Source organism: Hyla sarda, chromosome 2 (assembly GCF_029499605.1).
Source record: "Hyla sarda isolate aHylSar1 chromosome 2, aHylSar1.hap1, whole genome shotgun sequence".
Classification (NCBI taxonomy): domain Eukaryota; kingdom Metazoa; phylum Chordata; class Amphibia; order Anura; family Hylidae; genus Hyla; species Hyla sarda.
Genome location: NC_079190.1, coordinates 171,055,632 through 171,079,159, shown reverse-complemented (window position 1 = coordinate 171,079,159; position 23,528 = coordinate 171,055,632). Strand labels below are relative to the sequence as shown.

Below are 23,528 nucleotides of genomic sequence, written 5' to 3'. Positions count from 1 at the left end.
TTTCGGCCCAGGGCCGAAACAAGTCACCATTCTTCATGTCCTCTATGTACCAGCAGTTTTTATTCAAATAAAGAGCATCATTCCATACTTACCTGCGCTGGACATCTGCTTGTTCTTCTATCTACACATCCAGGCGCTGCCCACGCCAGTCCGAAGCCCTGCAGGGCTTGGGGGAGTGAGCGGGACACCACTTCACATTGCTTGTATTTTATTAGATACAGAGGGATTATAAAGAGGATTTCTCTTTCTCTAGAGTACTCAGCACATCCATGAATTTCAAAGGGAATTGTGTAATATTGTATTCCAGTCGTACTGGTTCAGCAGGGAAATGGAACACTTAATGCAGAAATCCTTACTGCTTCCAGTGCACCACTGGGGGTGGAAAGAAAGACTGTGAGCGGCTTATCTACAGTGGACCCTTCTAATATAAAAAGAGTTTCAACTCCTTCAATGCCATCAACAACAAAGTGTTGCCGAAACTGAATAAAATGTTATAATGACCTGCAACGTGTTAAGGATCATCTGGAAACTAATAACATAAACACTTCCCTATTTGCTGTCCGTGTAAGTGATAGATAAAAACCTCACTGCAGCTCTTTATAGATTAAATTGACAAACTGCTTGTATGTTGCTACGAAGCATCTAGAGACATACCTAGGAAGATAAAAGCAAGGACACAAAAAAGAGACCTAAAACATCAGTTCACTGGATACAGTTAAAAATCCTAATAATAAAAATTCTGATTAGTGTTACTTTGCCACATATAAAAGCAAAATATACAATGACACAAATAAAATACATATTTAGTCTTTACAGACAGAGTTCAAATTTCCACTATATAACAACATCATAGGAATTACAAACCAGGATGATATTCTATATAAAAAATGTCATATAAAAACTCCCCAAAATATCAAATGTTTTGCATTTTAATGCTGGAAATAACAGTCTAGCTAGTCTGATATAGGAGTATACCACTTCTTAACGGAAAACTGTCAGCCTGTTCACCTGCACTAAACCCAATACACTGGCCCTAATTTATTAAGAGTGGAGTGTAGGTTTCTTTGTGGGTTCTAATTCCCTACAAATTTTTTTCCACGGAATTTACTAAGGTTTTCCTACATTTTCCACGCTCTCTACATTTTTTTATTTTACACATGCTCTGATCTGTAGGGTTCTCTTCAGCTCAAATCCACAACATTTTATGTGGAAACCTTAGTAAATATGTTGGGTTTTTGTGAAAATGTCGGGAACACGCCCCATTTTGGGTGACCCTGCCTCTGTTTCCCAACGACCACCCCCCTTTTTTGGGTTTTCAAAGTAAAATGGAGAGCTGGCTCACCTTGAGACGGCAACCCTTGTATGGCGCGGGCTCCCGACTCGATTCCTGTAGCTGGGGGCCAGAGTTAATAGCAGACATGCGGCAATTGCCATGGCCGGCTATTAACCCTTTAGACAGCGGCGTCTAAAGGGACATTTAAACCATCCCTGGTCCAGTGGGTTGGTGGTCCAGTGGGTGGATGCCCCCCCCCCAAGCGCGATCACTTAGCCAGAGGGCATACCTCTTGTCCTATGCTGGCTGCTGCGCTGAGAATGATAAAGCCTGGTAGGACCAGGCTTTATCAATAGAGCGCAGAGCGCACAGATCAATGTGGTTCTATGAAACCACATTGATCTGTATGAGGAATCTAATGATTCCTCCTAAAAGTCGCCTAAGAGCGTAAAAAAAATTAAGTTGTATAAAGAGTTTAAAAAACACCCATTAACCCCTTCCATATTAAAAGTTTAAATCACCCCCTTTTCCCAAATTCCATATAAAAAATATGTAACCATAATAAAAATAAACATATGGTATCTCTGCGTGCATAAATGTCCGAACTATAAAAATATATAATTAATTAAACCTCATGGTCAATGGCGTATGTGAAAAAAAATTCTAAAGTAAAAAATTGCGTATTTTTGATCACTTCATTCATGAAAAAATGAATAAAAAGCGATCAAAAAGTCAGATCAATACAAAAATGGTACCGCTAAAAACTTCAGATCACGGCGCAAAAAATTAGCCCCATACTGTCCCGTACGCCGAAAAATTAAAAGTTAAAGGGGTCAGAAAATGACAATTTTAAACGTATTAGTTTTCATTCATGTAGTTATGATTTTTTCCAGAAGTACGACAAAATCAAACCTATATAAGTAGGGTATCATTTTAATCGTATGAACCTACAGAATAAAGATAAGGTGTCATTTTTACCGAAAAATGTACTGCATAGAACGGGAGCACCCAAAAATTACAAAATGGTGTTTTTTCTTCCATTTTTTCGAACAATGATTTTTTTTTTTTGTTTCGCCGTAGATTTTTGGTTAAAATGACTTCTGTCATTACAAACTAGAATTGGTGGCTCAAAAAATAAGCCATCATATGGATTTTTAGGTGCAAAATTTAAAGGGTTATGATTTTTAAAAGGCAAGGAGGAAAAAACGAAAGTGCAAAATGGAAAAACGCTTGGTCCTTAAGGGGTTAAACATGTCCATTAGGTCCTGAGATATGTCCCCCAGAAGATCCTCTGCCGAATTCAGAGAACTGCGTGCAGGGGGCGGGGCTTCATTGACTGTCTGCAACCGCCTACGTCACATAACATTATCGTAGTGACTCCATCAAGAGTAATTTCAATTTTTCTGTGTCACATTTCCTCATAACAGAGACTTTATGTTTTCTCTCCAGCAAGCCTAATGTATCCAACACCATCATTCCTCGAGTCAACGTGCCACCAAGTTCAACCCCTACTACACAATTAATAATATCAGTGACAAATGTATCATCTATGGCTGCGGCCATGGCGTAGGAGTCACAAGATACAAATCCTTTAGTCCATTCCTCTTTTTCCTTAGCACAGCTTTGTGTGAATTTTGCTGAGTGAGCTGATATCTTTCTCATGAATTCTGCCTTTTCCGTATTCTGAGAGAGCCACGCATGGTAAAATTCCTAGAAATAAGTAATAATGTTTAAGTGGATGGATTCTTAAGTGTACAAGAAAGGTCCTCTGAGATGAATATCATGGTTTAGGTCCACAAGTTATTGTCAATGTATTACCTAACACGGGGCTCCATGGTGCATTTCAACTTGGTGCCTAGGTTTTTGTCAACCCTTTATGACATTGGTTGATATGTGCCCAGGAGTAAGGCCTGAGTCATACCTGACAGGTATCAGCTAATACCTGTCAGTAATGATTGACATCAGAGATCACTCCAATGTTTGCAATTAACTGTTTAAAAGCCACAATGCATCATGGTCAACAACAACAACAAAAAAAAAAAAGATTCCAAATGCCAAAATTGTTGATTTTTTTAAGTGATCAAAGAGTCAATACTACGCAAAAGTGATACTGGTAAAAAATTACAGACCAGAAACATGCTGGTCGTTTAACCACTTGAGGACACAGGATGTACATGTATGCCTTGGCAGTCTGGTACATGTACATCCCGAGTCCCATCTTGACTATGAAGCAAGTGCAGGTGGGGGAGATTTATCAATCAGCCTGAAACCCTAAATTGTCTGTTTTTCCCATAACAACCAATCACAGCTCAGCTTTCAAATCTTAACAAGCTTTTTTAAAGTAAAAGCTGAGCCGTGATTGTTTGTTGCCATGGGAAAAACCAGACAATTAGGGTTTCAGGCTGATTGATAAATACAGTGGGGATCAAAAGTTTGGGCACCCCAGGTAAAAATTTGTATTAACGTGCATAAAGAAGCCAAGGAAAGATGGAAAAGTCTCCAAAAGGCATCAAATTACGGATTAGACATTCTTATAATATGTCAACAAAAGTTAGATTTTATTTCCATCATTTACACTTTCAAAATAACAGAAAACAAAAAAATGGCGTCTGCAAATGTTTGGGCACCCTGCAGAGTTAATATCTTGTACTGCCCCCTTTGGCAAGTATCACAGCTTGAAAATGCTTTTTGTAGCCAGCCAATAGTCTTTCAATTCTTGTTTGAGGTATATTTGTCCATTCTTCCTTACATAAGTCTTCCAGTTCTTTGAGATTTCTGGGCTGTCTGTCATGCACTGCTCTTTTAAGGTCTATCCATAGATTTTTTATTATGTTGAGGTCAGGAGATTGTGAAGGCCATGGCAAAACCTTCAGTTTACGCCTCTTGATGTAATCCCCCATGGATTTTGAGGTGTATTTAGGATCATTATCCATTTGTAGAAGCCATCCTCTCTTTAACTTTTTCACAGATGGCATCAAGTTAGCATCCAAAATTTGCTGAAATTTTATTGAATCCATTTTTCCTTCTACTCGTGAGATGTTCCCTGTAGGGATCGACCGATTATCGGTTTGGCCGATAATCACGATTTTGGGCATTACCGGTATCGGCAATTACCTTGCCGATAAGGCGATAATGCCCCGCCATCGCCCCCCCCGACCCGCCGCACCGCGACCGCCCCCCCCCCGACCCCCCACCGCACCGCCCGGCCCCATTGCCTCCCCCATTCCCGGTTTTATTTATCTGTTCCCGGGGCCCACTCTACTTCTGGCTCCTGCTGCGTCCTGCGTTATGCTCTGCGCAATGACGAGTGACGTGATGTCACCGTCAGTGCGCACAGTGACAGCTCAGAAGGACGCCACCGGAGCCAGATGTAGAGTGGACCCCGGGCACAGGCAATTATAAAAGCGGGGATGGGGGAGGCAATGGGGCCGGGGCGGCGGGTCGGGGGTGCGACGCAACGGTGGGGGGGAGCGGTGAGGCGGTGGGGGGAGCGGTGGGGGGTGGCGGTGATAGGACTCGGGACCCCCGGACAGGCAGGGGAAGAGTAGCGGGTGGCGGCAGCGGCGATCTATGGCACCGCAAAAGCCACTGCAGTGCATGGATTTAAAGCGCCCACTTTAAATCAATGATCTGCAGCGGTGTCGCAGGGGGATAAATAGCCGATAACTTATACCGGAATATCGGTATAAGTTATCGGCTATCGGCCCTAACCTCCACCGATTATCGGTATCTGTATCTGCCCTAGAAAAACGATATCGGTCGATCCCTAGTTCCCTGTGCCACTGGCTGCAATACAACCCCAAAGCATGATTGATTCACCCCCATGCTTAACAGTTGGACAGAGGTTGTTTTCATTAAATTCTGTTCCCCTTCCTCTCCAAACGTACCTTTGCTCATTCCGGCCAAAAAGTTCAATTTTAACCTCATCGGTCCACAGAACTTGTTTCCAAAATGCATCAGGCTTGTCTATATGTTCCTTTGCAAAGTTCAAACGCTGATTTTTGTGCTGAGGACGTAGAAGAGGTTTTCTTCTGATGACTCTTCCATGAAGACCATATTTGTACAAATATCTCTTTATAGTGGAATAGTGTACCACAATTCCAGTGTCTGCCAAATCTTTCTGGAGGGATTGTGCAGTCAAAGTGGGTTCTGAATTGTTTTCCTGCGAGCTGTTCTGTCTGATATTTTTCTTGGTCTTCCAGATCTTGCTTTAACATCCACTGTTCCTGAAGACTGCCATTTCTTAATTACATTCCGAACAGAGGATATTGACATCTGAAAACGTTTTTGCTAACTTCTTATAGCCTTCTCCAGCTTTGTGAGCGTCAACTATTTTCAGTTTCAGATTTCTAGACAACTGCTTAGAACAACCCATGGTGCTGGTTGTTGGGGCAAGGTCAGATGAGTCTGGGCATTTAAAACCTTTGAGATTGACATCACCTGGCCTTCCCAGATGATAATTGAGAACAATCCATGACACTGGCAGGTCTCAGCTTTGCAAAAGGGGCAGTGCATGCTATAAATTCTGCAGGGTGCCCAAACTTTTGCAGACGCCATCTTTTTGTTTTCTGTTATTTTGAAAGTGTAAATGATGGAAATAAAATCAAACTTTTGTTGACATATTATAATAATGTCTAATCTGAAATTTGATGCCTTTTGGAGATTTTTCCATCTTTCCTTGGCTTCTTTATGAACATTAATACTAATTTTTACCTGGGGTGCCCAAACTTTTGAACCCCACTGTATGGGCCAAGGTGTTCTTGATTTGTACAAACAAAAAACAAACACATAACCATAATGCCTTACCCAAGGAAGGTCATTCCTACAAGTAAACTCCCACGTTGCAATATGAGTTGGACAATTAAAGCTGTTTAGGACAATGTAAGCTGCTTCTGGATCGCAGGCAAAATTGAATTCGCCACATACTGTCACATTACCTCTTGCTAAAATTACAAAAAATAATAGGTTAGATATCAGCTTTTACATACAGTATATGTTGCAAATGCTTAGGCTGGTTTCACAATGACTTTTGTGCTTACCTTTAATTTTCATACTGTTGATTTTCATACTCATTAAGGGTATATTCCCACATACATTATCCTGCACAGATTTTAAGCTGTGTTCAGCCATTCAGTTTACATTGAAATATGCAACTTCGAATCCTGCACATAAAATATATGCAGGAAATTGTACGAGTAAATAGCTCCTAATGGAATAGAAACATATTGCATATAGTTTTACTGGTATCCATTCTATTGTTTCTGTTTAGAATAACATAGTAGTCTGCACTATAGTATCCACCAAAAAAGGATAAACTTGCTTGACATTAAAATTACAATTTATTTCAATGGGAAAATTATTCTGCTGTAAGGTATACAGCAGAATCCCTTTTAGAATCTGTTTAACTTATTTGTTTTTATCCTGTACATATGTATAAAAAAAATGCATCCATTAATCATAAACACAAATTAAGCCTAAATAATGAACCCGGCCTAAATATTACTTTGAGAAATCACCAGCAGCCTATTCATAAACAATAACAGATAAAAAAAAAAAAAACATCATTTTGGGTAGACTACATTTGGTCTATTAAAGTCATTGGGTATGCTGCAGTATACATCAACATGCCTGGTATCCCGACTTATGCTGCCGACATACACCCCAAACATGATGTGAATGGGGCTGGACAAGAGTAGTGATGATATACAACAGGAATGAAATGATCACTGGCCTGTCCATTGGCTATTATCATGAATTAGAGGATCTGACAAGATGTAGAGATTGTCCAACATATAGTAAAATACTTGAAACCACATATATGTCATGAATGTAGCTCAGTCTCTTAAATGGTGTAATTGTAACTTGATGAGACTATTCCCAGATGGAGTATAGCCTACATGAAATTATGCATTATGGTATAGTATAATAAAGAAAGGACTTTTGTGTATCTAAAGTAAAAATAGCTTATTTTATAAATTGGCCATTGCGTTGGCGTGCCAAATGTTTCCAGCATAAAAGGCTAAATGTGGTTAGGAGTGCAGTGTGACTGACAGCTCTGGCCTCAGTTCTTTCTATGGTACAGTTCTGCACAGAACATGTTGCATTGTGATAATATCTACTATTTGCATCATGATTTATAATACCAATTGAGTGCAAAACAATGCGAACTGCAAGGGCCTGTTCACATGTGGCATTTTCATGATAGTTTTCCTTTACATTTAAAGAAGATGTCCAGCAATAAGGCTGCATTCACATCACGATTTCTCCAATTTCTCCATCTGACCTGAGTACACCATTTTTATAATTTAAAATCGTATGAAATCGTATATAGAGTCGGATCCATTGACCGCTATTTAAAAATCGGATCCATTACACACATCAGATTTGATCCGCATCCGATTTCACACGATTTTTGTTCAGGTCTGAAATTGTGGTCAACCCCGATTTCAGACCCAAACAAAAATCGTGTGAAATCGGATGTGGATCAAATCGGATGTGTGTAATGGATCCGATTTTTTAATGGAGGTCAATGGATCCGACTTTATAAACGATTTCATACGATTTTAAGTTATAAAAATCGTGTACTCAGGTTGGATGGAGAAATCGTGATGTGAATGCAGCCTAAGAAATGTATCCCCTATCCGCAGGATAGGGAATATATGTCTGATTGTGACGTTTTGCACCCAGCACGTCAGCTGGTGGAAACATGCCCCTTATTTTCATCAATTTGGGAGAGGCGGAGTTTGCCTTTCCCATATAGATGAATGGACGGGGTGTGTTTCTACCAGCTGACATGCTGGGTACGAAACCCGCCCTAGCAGAACACAGCTCTCACTTTAACTATGATTTGCCAAACTGTGGTAAGCTAAAAAACAAAACCCAAAACTGCATGTGAACATAGCCTTCAGCTTGTGATAGGGCATGTGCAGTGATCAGCAGCAAAGGGAGTAGTGCAATGTTGAAGGAATAGGAAAACATGGCTGCTGCCTTTTCCTATTGTCTGAAGAGCCAAATCATCCAGGCCCGTGGACTGTTTATTAAAACCAAACAAAGTGCGCTTATTGCCCGTACCTCTAAGCTACTATATTTTGTATAAACATGTTAAAAGGTTCTTACATATTTCACTGGACATAATCTTAAGATTACTTAGTCTACCTTGAGACAACTCTGACAGTACAACTACCGATTTTAACTATTGAGTGACAGCTACAGACCACAGGATTGTATACACCTCAATGGACTGATTTGGACTGCAGCTGTAACTCAATAGTTAAAATCAAATAGCAGCACTACAAAAAAGTCACAGTGTAGCCCTAGCCTTATGCTACCTTCGGATATTACATCACAAAATCTTTTTTAGGCTGAAAAAAAAGCGCCACAAAAAAATAAATAAATAAATAAAAAAAGCCACAGAATAGTGGCGTTTTTGCTACCTGGGTTTTTTTCTAGACCATGTGATTCAAAGGTTACTTTTTGAAGAATATGAAGAAAAAACAAAACATCTACACGTGTATTTTTATGCGTTTTTTCCCAACCAACAGGAGTGTATGTAAAAAAAATTACACATCCAGAACATGGTGGAGTTTGGAAAAACTGCCAATGAAAAAAAAACATGAAGCATTGTAGATAGGGCATTTAATATTTCAATAAACTCTCCGCGTACATCTGGACATGAATGCTGCATTTGTTAAAAAAAAACAAAAAACACGTGTCATCCATGATGTTTTATTTTGGTGTATTTTTTTTTTTCCCCACGTGTGAAACCACCCTGAGGCTAGCTTTCCACTTGTTTTTTTTTTTTAAATGTCACAAATACCACAATAACCTGCTGTGATGTGATGTTAGCTGAAAAACAATAGGGATTTATGAAACGCCAAACCCACTAACCGTTTTTTCCCTTTTCTTTGGCACTTCATCCATAGAAGTCTTGAGTCACGTGATGAAAGAATCACATGACCTTTTTTTTAGGAAGCGCACATAAACTGCATCTTGTGAGTGCAAAAATTTTTTAGGTCAAAGAAACGCCAAAAAAAGTGAAAACTTAGTCTGAATCCCGCTTTCCCTGTCTGTTTCCAATTCTCATAATGGGCAAGCAGCGCATGGTTATTACTGCTGTCTATTATACTTTAATTACACAATATTAGACTTCTCTTAATACAAATATCAGTACTTACACTCCATATTACCGCCCATGATAAAAAGACTTTTAATTTTCTGTGGAAATGTGGGATCCATGTTGGCAGCTAAAGCAAGGTTCGTCAATGGACCGGTTGCAACAAGGGTAACCTGCATTTAGAGATCATCCGTACATTTTAAGAACGTAAAAATTATATTGACAATAACATATCTATAATATGTATTTTAAAGGGATACTCCACTAGCCAACGTTCAGAACATTTATTTCCAGACGCTGTGTGTGCACTGTGGGGGTCGGCCACGCCCCCCTTGTGATGTCACACCACGCCCCCTCAATATGAGTCTACGGGAGGGGGCAAGACAGGTGCCACACCCCCTCTCATAGACTTGCATTGAGGGGGCATGGTCTGATGCCACAAGGGGGCGTTGTCGACCCCCGCAGCGCGCACACAGCGTAAAGAAATAAATGTTCTGAATGCTGGCTAGTGGAGTACCCCATTTAAACAAGGACAGATACTGTAATAAAATTATTTAGTTAGTTTAGAGAATATACCATTATCCAAATCCAGGTTTTCACTTAGCATTATACAGTTTAATGTCAGACTTCAACAAAAAAGAATAAGTTCATAATTTTATATTTGGTAAAATGCTATTGGCATCAACGAACATTTATGTCCAACCCCTTGTGTTTCAATGCAAGATTCAATTTAGATAAACCTGTAAAACAGTAAAAGGACTAGAATCCAAAAGTAAATGCTATTGCACACAAGAAAAGAATCATTCTATCACAAACGGTTCAGCACAGGAGATTAAGGCTGCTTTCACACTATGAAATAGTTCCGTTTAGGAACTTCCGTCACCAGTTCCGTCACTATATCGGTGAAACCCGGCCATTACTGCCTGTTTGCACCCGTATATGCCAGCAATTCATTATGGGCGTTATACAGTGACGGGACATCGTGGCGGAAAAATTGCTGCAGCAAAACCCATAATATGGCTTCTAAGTCTAAATATATCCTTTGATATGTTTTAGTTATGAAAATGACTGGAAACAACTGTATAAAATGTCTTCTCACAAACAGATTTCTCTGTTGGACACAATTTCTGTATGATATTGTTCACACAAGATTTATTATTAAAAAATGCTGAAAGCAGTAAGCATTAGCAAAAGGGCAGAGGGGTATGAATCCTTGCAAAGGAGGAACATTGTACAGGATACTCCAAACTCAAAAGGCCGTCCGGCTGTTATGAAAACACTGCTATACATATCATATAGCTTGGTGTCTTGCCTCCCCCACGCATCAGTATTACTGGGGTTTCCATTCAAATCCATTCCAGTGACCAACCTGGCTGAGCAGTGTCTGTTGCCACCATAAACCATAATGGTGAAGGCTGCAGACATAAGTGGCCACCTCTCCATTCAAACCTGGTCCTGTGGCCACCTTCTGACACACCTGGGGAAATGGGTGGAATGTCTTTCCAGAAAACACAGGCGGACATTCTGCACATCTGAATGATCCGGTAAATGCTAGGACCACTCGGAAATGCGCCGCCTCATAGATGGAAATGCATTTCCAAGCAGAACCTGCAGAAAGAATAAGAAAAGAAACATCTGCCTCAGAAATTCCACTGTGTGCATAATGCAGCAGAATCCCATCTAAATCAATGGCACTCTGCTGCAGCGAAATTTCTGAGCGCAATATTCCCATGGAAATCTGCTCGAAATTCCGCCAGGTGAATATAGCCTAAGGCTTCTTCCATACTGCTGTTAGAACATGGCAGTGCAACACCCGTCAGGGAAACAGAATAGCAGGACAAAAAATACATAATGCAACATCTTTTTCTCCTGTTACTCCCGTTAAAAAACAACAGCGCCCGAAGAACCCCATAATAGTAAATAGGATCTGTCAGGCCTTGTTGTTGCCCCGTCTGGATAATTGCATAATGGCCGTTTTCCAACGGGGCACAACGGCAATGTGAAAGGGGCCAAAGTGGGGTTTCCAGAGGTCAGAATTCCAATGTCAAATACTTATGGCATATGTCTTCGATAGAAAAATCATTCTGACTATTATTATTATCATGACTTCCCTTACAATGTGGATAAAGGTCTAGAAAAGATCATTTAACGAGTTAAACCGTGTAAGTAAATTTCTTTGAATTGTCGCAAGAACATTCGTCAATGTTTAGACTTGGATACGGGTGATTGATTTTTGTACTTGTACTAGATAATATTTCACTTATTTGACTATGAGTTCCAATGAATCACAATACTTTATTGTCATATGCCATAGACCTTACAAGTAGTCAGCATAGTTGGACAAGTAACTGTATTTCTAAATACTCTGCATTACTAGGGATCGGAGGCCAGTCGGCCATGTGCATAGCCATAACTGTGACACCCGGCCGTCTCCTGAACCTTATTGCAGACACAGGGCTACGACCAAGAAAGCCCTGTGTGTCTGCTCCTAGCGAATATGCTGCGTATTTCCCACTGCTTGGCAGATTTCTCACGTATTTCTCAAATAAGCTGCGTATCCGCCCAGTGTGACCTACCCTTAAAGTGCATAAAGCCACAGACAGTACAAATTAGACTGAAAAAATTCTATGTATTTTGATAACATACAGGTGGCCTCCTATGAGTGCACAGTAAAGTAATAAACAAAATTCAATGTATATATAATTCCAGTAGAAGCAGCATATACAAAATATGGAATAAATAAAGGGTGCTCGCATATATAGAGCCTAAGTTGCTGGCCCAACACAATAGCAAAAGGGAAGTGGAAATTGAAAAAACAAATAAATGGAACATTTATTCCATTGTGTAAGCAGAACTTGTTTCAGTAGTCTCACGCTACCGTTTTCAGGATATTTAAAAAGGAAGCGTGAGGCTTTAGAAACCTTGTCTGTAACCACTTTGGAGCAAATCATTTTTTTTGTTTTGATTTTTTATTTCCACTCAACCTTAGGTAAACTGCATAAATCCTTTTCATATTAAATGGGTACTCCGCTGCTCAGTGTTTGAACAAACTGTTCCGAACGCTGGAGCCAGCGCCTTGTGACATCACAGCCCCACCCCCTCATGACATCACGCCCCACCCCCTCAATGCAACTATATGGGATGGGGCGTGACGCCCCCTCCCATAGACTTGCATTGAGGGGGTGGGGCTTGACGTCATAAGAGGGCAGGGCTATGACATCACAAGCTCCCAGCACCGGCTCCAGCGTTTGGAACTGTTTGTTCCAAACGCTGAGCAGAGGAGTACCCCTTTAATTTGTATCCATATTATTATTTGTAATATATAATAAACTAAGGATAAAAAAAATAGACCTTAAAAGGAATATTCCAGAAGCAGCTACAAACGGCAAGTAGCAAGAGTTCAGAAGTTGTTCAATGGGGACCTGCGGGGAACCGGGGTTGGTAAGTATAATATCTGGGGGATTTTTGTCTTGTGTTCTTAAACATATGGAATGTTTTAAAATTCCAGTAAACCTGTTTAATGGGGCTATGTAAATTTTAAAGCTATGGCTTTTTTTTTTTTTTTGGGGGTAAAAAAAAAAAAAATAAAAATGCGTGGAGTAGTTTTAAAATTATTAATTAAAATAATTTTAATGCTGGATGTTGGTCTCACCATTTTACTGGGAGGACAAAATGGCACCCAGCCACAACCAAATTAACTGAAACCTTTTCCCCTGCAGCAAAAATGCATATTACTCTATTCGAGTAATATTCCATATGTTAAATACTTGTGGCATATGTCTTCGATAGGCCATAAATATTTTAAAACAGTATTTGAAAAATTGCATTCTCTGTATTTGAATTGCATATCATGATTTGCAGGTCTTCAGGTTAGACTTATAAACAAATTATTTATCATTCCAAAAAAAAAAAAACGTATTTTTTTTCTATTTTCTAGAGAGAAAAAAAAGCGGCTATGGGGAAAAAAAAATTCTATTAGGAATCCTGCAATTTTGTAGAACAGAAACCCCAAACTCGAGAATAAAGCATCACATGCATGTTGCAGCTGTATTTATTCTCTATGGAAGCTTTTTGATCCAGGCAATAAGAACTTCCGTGGTCATCTAAAGTATGCAACATATAAAGGTAGGTGGTAACACCAAATCTTTAGGTGTCCTGGATATGAAGCTACAGGGATTAGTCTATTCCTAGTTTTACAGTTACTAAAGGAATCTACCAGAGCTGTGAGGATGACTTATCAAACCATCCCACATGGTAAAAGTCATTTCACAGTAAGGCTGCTTTCAAACTATAAAAATTTATCCGTTACAAACGTCCGTCAGAAAACCCATGTTAAACGGCCTTTAAAGTCTATGGTATTTTTTTATTACCCGTAATGAACTGTTATAGCCCGTCAGGAATAACGTCCGTTAGTTGTGGCAGCAGAAATAACAGGACATGCACTAATTTTTCTTCCGTCACAAGAAACGGGTAAATTAACGGCCGTTATTTTTAACATTGAAGTCTATGGCAAACGGATGAGCCTTTATGTCATCCGTTTTCACCTGGTTTACAATATACGTTATTACTTCTGAGCATGCTAAGAAGAGGTGACATCAGCAGACTCCTGCAGTGCTGAAGGACTACTACTACTCCCATCATGCAACAGACTTGATTCCATGATGGGAGTAGTAATTCCCTGGCTGCAGGAGTCTGCAGACAACTGGGGAGGCTACATTAGTGTTTGTACTACTACCCCTATCATGGAACAGAATCTGTTCCATGATGGGGGTTGTAGTACAGGGGCTGAGGGATTGATCGCACCTGGTTTCACTTCTAAGACCCGATGCGATCAGAAGTTATTAAGCAGGGGAGCTGGCAGCAAGCTCCGCAACCCTGCGATGTATTGTGTGTTTTAGCTTTCATTTCTAAATCCCCTGCGGGAGCCCTGAATGGCCGGTACTGAGGAGCCATTCAGGGCTTTCAGCGGGAGATTTAAAAATGAACATTGGGAGTAGCAGGGGGCCATATCTATAGTAAAAGCACTTTGGGGGGCAAGATATATAGTGCTGCGGGGGGGGGGGGGGGACAGACAGACACATAGCCTATATATCTAGCCCCCCAGCGCATTCATAATATGCCCCCTGTAGCGCATATATATTATATATATACCCACCCCCCGCCGGCGCATTAATAAATATATACCTCCGCCGGCGCATTAATAAATATATACCCCCACCGGCGCATTAATAAATATAACGCATTAATAAATATATACCCCAAGTATAATGTATACCCCGCCGGCGCAAGTATAATGTATCCCCCGACAGTGCATGTATAATGTACCCTTGCTGCATCTATATACATATGTCACTGCTGCGCTATGAATGAAAAGCATTCTAGGAGCAGCCAGCGGCCCGATGCTGCTGATAGAAATACTTTTCATTCATAGTGCAGCACCGGCATATGTATATAGAAGCGCTGTGGGGGCAGATAACACTATATGTCTGCACCCCCCCAGCGCTTCTATATACATATACCCCTGCAGCGCTATGAATGAAAAGTATTTCTATTAGCAGCGCATAGGGCCAGCAGACGTCTTCCGGCACTATGCGCTGCTAACATAAATACTTTTCTTTCATAGCGCTGCAGGGGTATATGTATTTAGAAGCGCTGGGGGTGCAGACATATAGCGTTATCTGCCAAGGGAAGTGCGTCACTGCACACAAAACGTCCCACAGGCCCCCTGCCGACCGCTGAGTCCCACCCGCCTGCGGCTCCGTGCATGAGAAATTAAAGTGTCGCTGTTCCATCCCTGGTGAGTGCCGTCTGGTTTCTTCTTCATATTCCACATTGTTTTTGTGTCACTTTGGACTGAGCACCCCGGAAAATCAGCGTCGTTGTCCATAGCAACACTGGTTGTCATCTAGTGCACCCATGCTTCATTGAATCCGCAGTGCAGTGCCGGCTTTTCCACTTCTCCCTCACATAGCGTTATCTGCCCCCCACAGCGCTTCTATATACATATGTCACCGCTGCGCTATGAATGAAAAGTATTTCTTTCTATCAGCAGCATCGGGCCACCGGCTGCTAGAATGCTTTTCATTCATAGCGCAGCTATGAGACATATGTATATAGATGCAACAAGGGTACATTATACTTACGCCGGCGGGGGGGTATATATTTATTAATGCTGCAGGGGGCATATTATAAATGCGCTGGGGGGCTAGATATATAGGCTATATTTCTCCCCCCCCCTTGCAGTGTTATATATCTTGCCCCCCCAAAGCACTTTTAATATAGATATGGCCCCCTGCTACTCCCAATGTTCCTTTTTAAATCTCCCGCTGAGAGCCCTGAATGGCTCCTCGGTACTGACCATTCAGGGCTCCCCGCGGGGGATTAAAAAATGAAAAATAAAACACATCATACATCGCAGGGTTGCGGACCATGCCGCCCACTCCCCTGCTTAATAAATTTGGATTCTCAGAAGTGAAACCCGCTGCGATCAATCCCTCATCCCCTGTACTACAACCCCCATCATGGAACAGACTCTGTTCCATGATAGGGGTAGTGGTACAAACACTAATGTAGCCTCCCCAGCTGTCTGCAGACTCCCGCAGCCAGGGAATTACTACTAACATCGTGGAAACAAGTCTGTTCCATGATAGGAGTAGTAGTAGTCCCGGCTGTGGGAGTCTGTAGGCAGAGGTGTTACGGCTATAGACGAGGGATGTTATAACAGGTCTTAACGGATGAATATTTATTCATCCATTAGCACCTGTTACTTCATCAGTTATTATACATCCGTTTTCACACAGAAAACAGACGTTTAATAACAGATGAATGCTCATAGTGTGAAAGCAGCCTTAGCAGGAACTTATCTGTAGATAAACCCACCTTTCCAGGGTATTCGTTTATTGTTCTTATCATTGCGAGAACAGCATGTTCTTTATGTAGAAGGTCAAGATCAGGGGATGAAGAATCTGGTACATCACCCAATCCATCGATTCCATGGTAATTGCTGGCATGGAGTGATTTCCCCAGTAGTGGTCTACTTGCTCCGCTATACACAGGAATCTGAAAAACAGAAACTCACTTAAACAACTACAAAACTTGTGTAACAGTAAGGGCCTTTCTACATGGGCCAAGGGGCTGCAGACAATGAGTACCAATCTTGGTGATCGGCACTCCTCTGCTTAACCCTTCACAAGGCTCAATCAAACGTGCAGCTGGGCCACATGATCGCTTTTGTAGCCATTAACTTCATCATTGTCGCCCGCACATCACCTTACACAGAGAGATATGTGGCCAATAATGATGATTTTATTGGGCGCACAAAAGTTGTGTTCAGTTGACGAATTAGTGTTTTCTTGCTCATTGGGTGATCGCTGACCCTTTTACATGGGTCAATTATCAGGAACAAGAATCCCCACGAACACTCACACACGATAGACAACCCATGTTAATTGGCCTTAAAGAAGTACTCCGTTGCTCCGTGCAGACACACACGACATTCTGAACATTATGTTCAGAACGCTGGGTTCAGGCGGCCATGGTTGTGACGTCATGCCACGCCCATCCATTCATGTCTATGGGAGGGGCAAGTGACAGTTGTTCAGAACATCGGGTGTCTAAACGAAGCAATGGAGTATCCCTTTAAGTATCACTTGGCTATCTCGCTCTCTACAGTGGAGGAAACGACAGGAAATGTTATTGAGAGGGACTACAACACTTCTCGTCATCACTGATGTGAAAGTGGATACAGAATGTTGGGATACAGAACAGGCAATGGGAAAACAATCACCCCGGAGTTGCTCCTTAGGCTGGGTTCACACTATGGTTTGTAATTACGGTTCCCGTATACGGCTGGGAGGAGGTGTGGGCGGGGCTTAATCGCGGCGCCCGCACTCAGCCGTATAGGGAACCGTAGTTAATGTATGTCTATGAGCCGACCGGAGTGAACCGCAGCCTCCGGTCGGCTGCTTTTTCGGCCGTATGCGGTTTCCCGACTGCAAGCAAAAACGTGGTCGACCACGTTTTTGCTTGCGGTCGGGAAACCGCATACGGCCGTAAAAGCAGCCGACCGGAGGCTAAGGTTCACTCTGGTCGGCTCATAGACATACATTAACTACGGTTCCCTATACGGCTGAGTGCGGGCGCCACGATTAAGCCCCGCCCACACCTCCTCCCAGCCGTATACGGGAACCGTAATTACAAACCGTAGTGTGAACCCAGCCTTAGAAGGTCTGAGAAGAAACTAGTTCTAACCCAATGGTGATTGTTCAGCTTTGGTGGTAATGGATCTAAATGAAGCTTTTTTTCCATGGCCCGCTGTGAACATATATCTCAGAGCAGTGAACAACAAGTCACCTGGAGTCTGTTGCAGGTTTTTAAGACGCGGAGAACATTTTTACAAACATTTTCTAAATTAGAGTTTCCATGGCAGCAGGTGATTCCCAGGATCTCAACATGAGGAGCTGCCAACGCTAACATAAGTGCTTGAGCATCATCTACTCCACAGTCCACATCCACCAACAGCAATTTCTTGTCCATCTTATTAAAGCTGCCTAAAATAAATAAATAAAAGAAAGCATGACATTTCCACCGTATACTGTAACAAGAACTGCATTTCCTTGTAGCCACAGGGATCATTTTCTTGGTCACTATTTCACAGTGACATGATGGTTTAGTTGTGTCAGGATTACATGCATTTGACAGCTAGAATACAATAGAGACAAGCGCCATTCTCCTCGATACAGAAGAAGAAACCTGGTGGACCCATCGTATGTCAGTAGCCTCTGTTAGAAAGGAGATCCATGACATGCTGTGATAATGTTATTGAAAATGTGTGAACACTGACTAAGAATGTATTATGAAGGGCAACGATAATATCTAGTACTGTTCCTATCAGGCAGACTGTGTCCGACACTCATCCCTTAGAATTCGATCAGTGCCCAGCATTTGTGACTGAAGGGGTATTCCGGAGAAAAAATATATATTTTTAAATCAACTGGTAGCAGAAAGTTATACAGATTTCTACATTACCTTTATTAAAAACTTCAAGCTTACCTGTGCGACCCAACTAAAAAAAATCATGTACATCTACGGTAATTTTTATGCCTTTTTCCCCTATATTAATTTTTTTTTTAAATACGTTTTATTAGCCTAGAGTGTTAGAAATCCTCTCAGGTGAAGGGGCTGTGTCCCTCCCTTGAGTTGTGGGAGGTGATTGGTGCGTTTGCTCACGCAGCCTCGTCCATGAGTCATCTCTTGTCCATGACTTGTGGACAAGCCTGATGCTGCTACAGGAGTGGTTAGTGTACCAGTAGGTTTGAGAAGCCCTAGTGGTGGGATTTTCAGGAGCCATTTTTTTCAATATTCAAAAGTTTTTAAACAACCATATTACAAAAGGGCTTTAATTTTTGTCAGTAAGAACATATAAAAAGGTTTTGGATCTGACAGTGACCATTTCAGTCCTTTTAGAACTTATCAACAGTTCTTTCCAATCCAACACAGTGCTCTCTGTTGCCCCTTTGTCCATGTCTCATGCTCTGGGCAGTTCGTGACATAGACAGAGGTGGCAGCAGAGAGAGCACTGTGTTGGATTGGAAAGACTACATGACTTCCTCCAGGGCACACAGCAGCTGATAAGTACTTGAAAAGGCTCCATTCACATATGTCCAGCGGCATTATCCAGAGATAATGGATGACAGATGCTAAAGAACTGATGACAACTGATGCTTTCACTGAGCCAAACACCTGCTAGATGTGAACCCAGCCTTACTGTCCTTAAGCAATTCCTTAAAGGAAATCGGTCACCAGTGTCACCTGAACTAACCTGTCAACAGGTAGTGCATGTGACACTGATGACAATGGTACTTACCTTTTCCCTTTCCATGCAGGGGATCTCTAGTTATCTTCTCCATTAGCTTCAGCTCCGGTCACCCGGCTTTTTGCTGTTCTCGAGCAGCAGGACCCAGGCCAGGCCTGGAGCTGAAGCTAACGGAGAAGATTACTGGAGATCCCCGACACGGAACGGGACAAGGTAAGTACTGTTGTCATCAGCGTCACCTGCACTACCTGTCGGTACCGAAAGGTTAGTGCAGGTGACAGATTTCCTTTAAACATGTCAAGTTTTGATCAGCCAGGATTCGTTGTTCAGACCCCTGCTGTTCGCTAGAGTAAGATTCCAGCAGTTGGCCTGCGGGCATGCTGGAAGTTGTAGTTTTGCAACAGCTGGAGGCACCTGGTTGGGAAACACTGGTATAGACAAGTCTTAGAAAACATCTGCATCAAATTTATCCTATTGAGATCACAGGCATTTATAGAGACCATTTAGGCCAAAGTTAGGATGCATTCACATCACGTTTTTTACATTGGTCGGTCGGATAGTAAAAAACGCTTGGCTTGAAATCGTAAGAAAAGTTATCTGTCAGCCTGTTGTCCATTTACACAGGTTCTTGTCTTTTTTTTTTATGTATCTGTGAGCCTGATGGTAGTCCGTTAACACACATTTTATCCAATTTTTTTTTTATTGTATCTGTTTATGTTCCTCAATCAATCTAGACTATTTCAATCCTACTGTACACATGTAAAAAAAAAATCTTGTACAATTGAACGTTTCGAAATGTGCAGTTATATGATTTACATCTAAGGTTTTTAATAAAATAAATAAATAAAAAAAGAAGAAAAATCCAATATGATTTAATCCATTTTTGAATAAAAATTTGTGGTCAATCACATTTTTTCACCTGACAAAAACTACAATAGACCAAAATGATTGCATGTGTTGGATATGATTTGTCATTAGAGATCAATGGATACGTCTAGTACGGTGTCAATTTTAGGACATTGTCAGTCGTCAGACGTAACTCCGTCCTCCCTCAGGTGAAACGGCGTCCCGTCTCCTCCCTCGGATCAATCGCCGTCAGCTGCCACTCCGTCCTTTGTCATGTGAAACGGCATCCCGCCTCCTCCCTCACACCAATCGCCGTCCTCCTTCAGCCACAACTCCGTCCTCCATCATGTGAAACGGCATCCCGCCTCCTCCCTCACACCAATCGCCGTCATCCTTCAGCCACAACTTCAGCCTCCAGGTTTCATCCTACAACCTCCCTCATCTGAAACTCCCTCTTTCCAAACGCCGTCATCCCTCAGACGAGATTCTCCCTCAGACACAACTTCCTGCTGCATAGCAGAGCCGACGCTGCCTAGCATTGTATAGCAGAGTCGGAACTGTAAATTTGCACATGTGTACTACAGACACTACATGTTCTACAGAGTTTTTTCAGCAGAGCAGACATTGAATAGCGTGTACAGCAGAACCTGTATAGCAGAGCTGACACAGACTCGGCTCTGCCACACAGCAGGAAATTTTTTCGTCTGAGGGATGATGGAGTTTCGGATGAGAGACTTTAGGATGAGGGAGTTACGGCTGACAGAGATTGGCCTGAGGGAGGAGGTGGGACGCCATTTCACCTGACAGAGGACGGAGTTACGGCTATGTCCTAAAATGGACACCGTAGTCTAGATATACGGTTTTATATGATTTTTAAGTCGCATGAACTAAGGAGGTGTGAATTAAAGTGATATTCCCAAGGCTAAAATATGTCACCACATTACGATGGGGGGCCAGGAGCACTAAGTGGGTGCAGCTGTAAATCAGCGCTGTTACCCCTACATTGTAAGGAGTCTGTTCACACGGAGTAATTCCTCTTGAATTCTCCGCTCCAAATTAGTGCACATCCCCTCTTCCCATTGACTTTAATGTTTTTTCCGCTGTCCTGTTCACACTGCAGAAATTCTGCTAGCAGAACGCTGAATTCCGTTCCGCTTGAAGAAAGAACATGTTCATTCTTCAAGCGGAATCCGCTAGCAGAAATCAATTGAAGTCAATGGTATAAAAAAAAATTCCGCCCGACATCGTTTTCGCGGGCAATTTGCGTGGAATTCGCACACAATTTGCTTGGAAATGGCTGAAAGACCCTTCACTTCTTTCTCCCCCATGTCTGCACGCAATTCCGCGCAAATTGTGCGCGAATTTCCCACGAAAAAAAATAAATAAATTCCGCCCGTAAATTTTTCAGCATGAATTACTCTCCATTTACTCCGTGTGAACGCACCCTTGGAGGTTGGACCCCACCATTCTTCTTAGCAATATACCCTTATTATCCTCACCATCCATCAGTATCCAATTATCTAATGTATATGGGCCAGTTCTCGGCTCTGCACTGACACGTTCTGCATCAGTTACTGTAGATCAGTGTTTTCCTAGCAGGGTGCCTGCAGCTGTGGCAAAACTACAACTCCCAGCATGCCCGGACAGCCGAAGGCTGTCCGGGCATGCTGGGAGTTGTAGTTTTGCCACAGCTGCAGGCACCCTGCAAGGGAAACACTACTGTCGAAAATTCCTAGACTTTATGTACTATATGGGCACAGGGCAGTGCTACAGAGCTTGCAATCTAATCTCCTCTCCAACAATATTATCTAGCAGGCGATCAGAGCAGTGCCCACATGCAGGCTGGCACTGTTTCCATACGACACATGGCATAATTTCCTACTTACCTATCGAGGGGCTCACTCCAGAGATCTCACCAGCAATGACAACTTCTCCCCCGACTCCTCTATGGTCCCACCCACCGCTCTGATTGGCTCTCCTGGAGGGCCTGAGCTGTCAATCAGTAGTAACTTAAGCTCCGCCCACCTGCTGACACTCTTGTGGCTGGAGGGGGAGGGGAGCTGCGCCTGAGAGGACTCGTCTGGTCACGTGCTCAGCTGACATAACAGAAGAGACATGTGTGAGAGAAAAAATAGAGGGATTTAATCACAGCAACCAATCACAGCTCAGGTTTCACTTTACCTCAGCTCATTAGCTGAGCTGTGATTGGTTGCTGTGGGAAAATCTCTCTATATTTTCTCTCACTCAGTTTGGTAAATCTGGGCCATTATACTTTCCACAAGGTGATGTCACTTACTCATTACAGAGATCAGTATGAGCGCGATTATAATGCTTATTAAAAAATGTAAATGCTCAAAAAGATCAACAATAAAGCTATAGCATATCCATCGTATATCTGTATTGTCAATCTGGTTCAATAGTGCAAATCCTCAAAGGGGTACTCCGGTGGAAACATTTATTTATTTTTTATTTTTTCAAATCAACTGGTGCTGGACAGTTAGGCTGGGTTCACACCATGTTTTTCAAATGCGGTTACCATATACGGTTTTCCGCTAAAAAAAAAAAGGTATGGCAAAAACCGTATGCAACTGTATACAACCGTATGACTCCAAATTAAAACGTAAACGTTTTTTCCCCGTACGGTTCTATCCGTTTGCATCAGTTTTTGCCAACGGTTTTGCTATTTTGTTGGAATTAGTTTTCCAGCAATTTAATAAAGTTACTATTGTTCTATTGAAATTCCAATCTGCGCATGTGTCAACTCCAAAAACGGATTAGAAAAACCGTGTGCAACCGTATTCCGAAATTCTGTGTACGGTTCTCATAGACAACAATGTTAAAAGAACCGCATACCATTCGCATACAGGACGCGGTCGACAGCGTTTTTGCCTACGGTTGAAAAATCGGCAAAACCGTATCTGAGGCAAAACGGATGCAACCGTACACAACATTTGGAATATGGTTTACAGTGCATTCTCTATGCATACGGTTTCGGATACGGTCGTATACTTTTTTTTGCGGAAAACCGTATACGGTTACCGTATTTGAAAAACGTGGTGTGAACCCAGCCTTAAACAGATTTGTAAATTACTTCTATTAAAAAATCTTAATCCTTCCAGTACTTATCAGCTGCTGTATATCACAGAGGAAGTTGTGTAGTTCTTTCCTGTCTGACCACAGTGCTCTCTGCTGACACCTCTGTCCATGTCAGGAACTGTCCAGAGTAGGGGCAAATCCCTATAGCAAACCTCTCCTGCTCTGGACAGTTCCTGACATGGACAGAGGTGGCAGAAGAGAGCACAGTGGTCAGACTGGAAAGAACTACACAACTTCCTCTGTGATATACAGCAGCTGATAAGTACTGGAAGGATTAAGACTTTTTAATAGAAGTAATTTACAAATCTGTATAATTTTTCTCACCAGTTAATTTGAAAAAAAAAAAAAAAAAAAAAAAAAAAAAAAAAATATATATATATATATAT

At 41.8% G+C, this 23,528-nt stretch overlaps 1 protein-coding gene across 1 annotated transcript; it reads right to left on the bottom strand.

Annotated features, from left to right (window-relative positions):
• Positions 1–101: 101 nt before the first annotated feature.
• LOC130355514 (pyrimidine-specific ribonucleoside hydrolase RihA-like) lies at positions 102–22,111 on the bottom strand. The gene is made up of 6 exons (XM_056555731.1): positions 21,933–22,111; positions 17,739–17,935; positions 16,266–16,445; positions 9,448–9,559; positions 6,080–6,216; positions 102–2,983 (listed from the first exon to the last, which is right to left on the bottom strand). The coding sequence occupies exons 2-6, from the start codon at positions 17,919–17,921 to the stop codon at positions 2,639–2,641; spliced, it is 957 nt and encodes a 318-aa protein (XP_056411706.1). The 5' UTR covers positions 17,922–17,935; positions 21,933–22,111; the 3' UTR covers positions 102–2,638.
• Between the last annotated feature and the right edge of the window lie 1,417 nt (positions 22,112–23,528).

What these genes read in the sequence shown, in the direction of transcription:
- LOC130355514 (XM_056555731.1), bottom strand. Translation starts at nt 17,921, where the DNA reads ATGGACAAGAAATTGCTGTTGGTGGATGTGGACTGTGGAGTAGATGAT. An exon ending in TAAACGAATACCCTGGAAAG is followed by an intron (nt 9,560 to 16,265) that starts GTGGGTTTATCT and finishes CTCTAAATGCAG; the next exon opens with GTTACCCTTGTTGCAACCGG. An exon ending in CATGGGCGGTAATATGGAGT is followed by an intron (nt 6,217 to 9,447) that starts GTAAGTACTGAT and finishes TTGTAATTTTAG; the next exon opens with CAAGAGGTAATGTGACAGTA.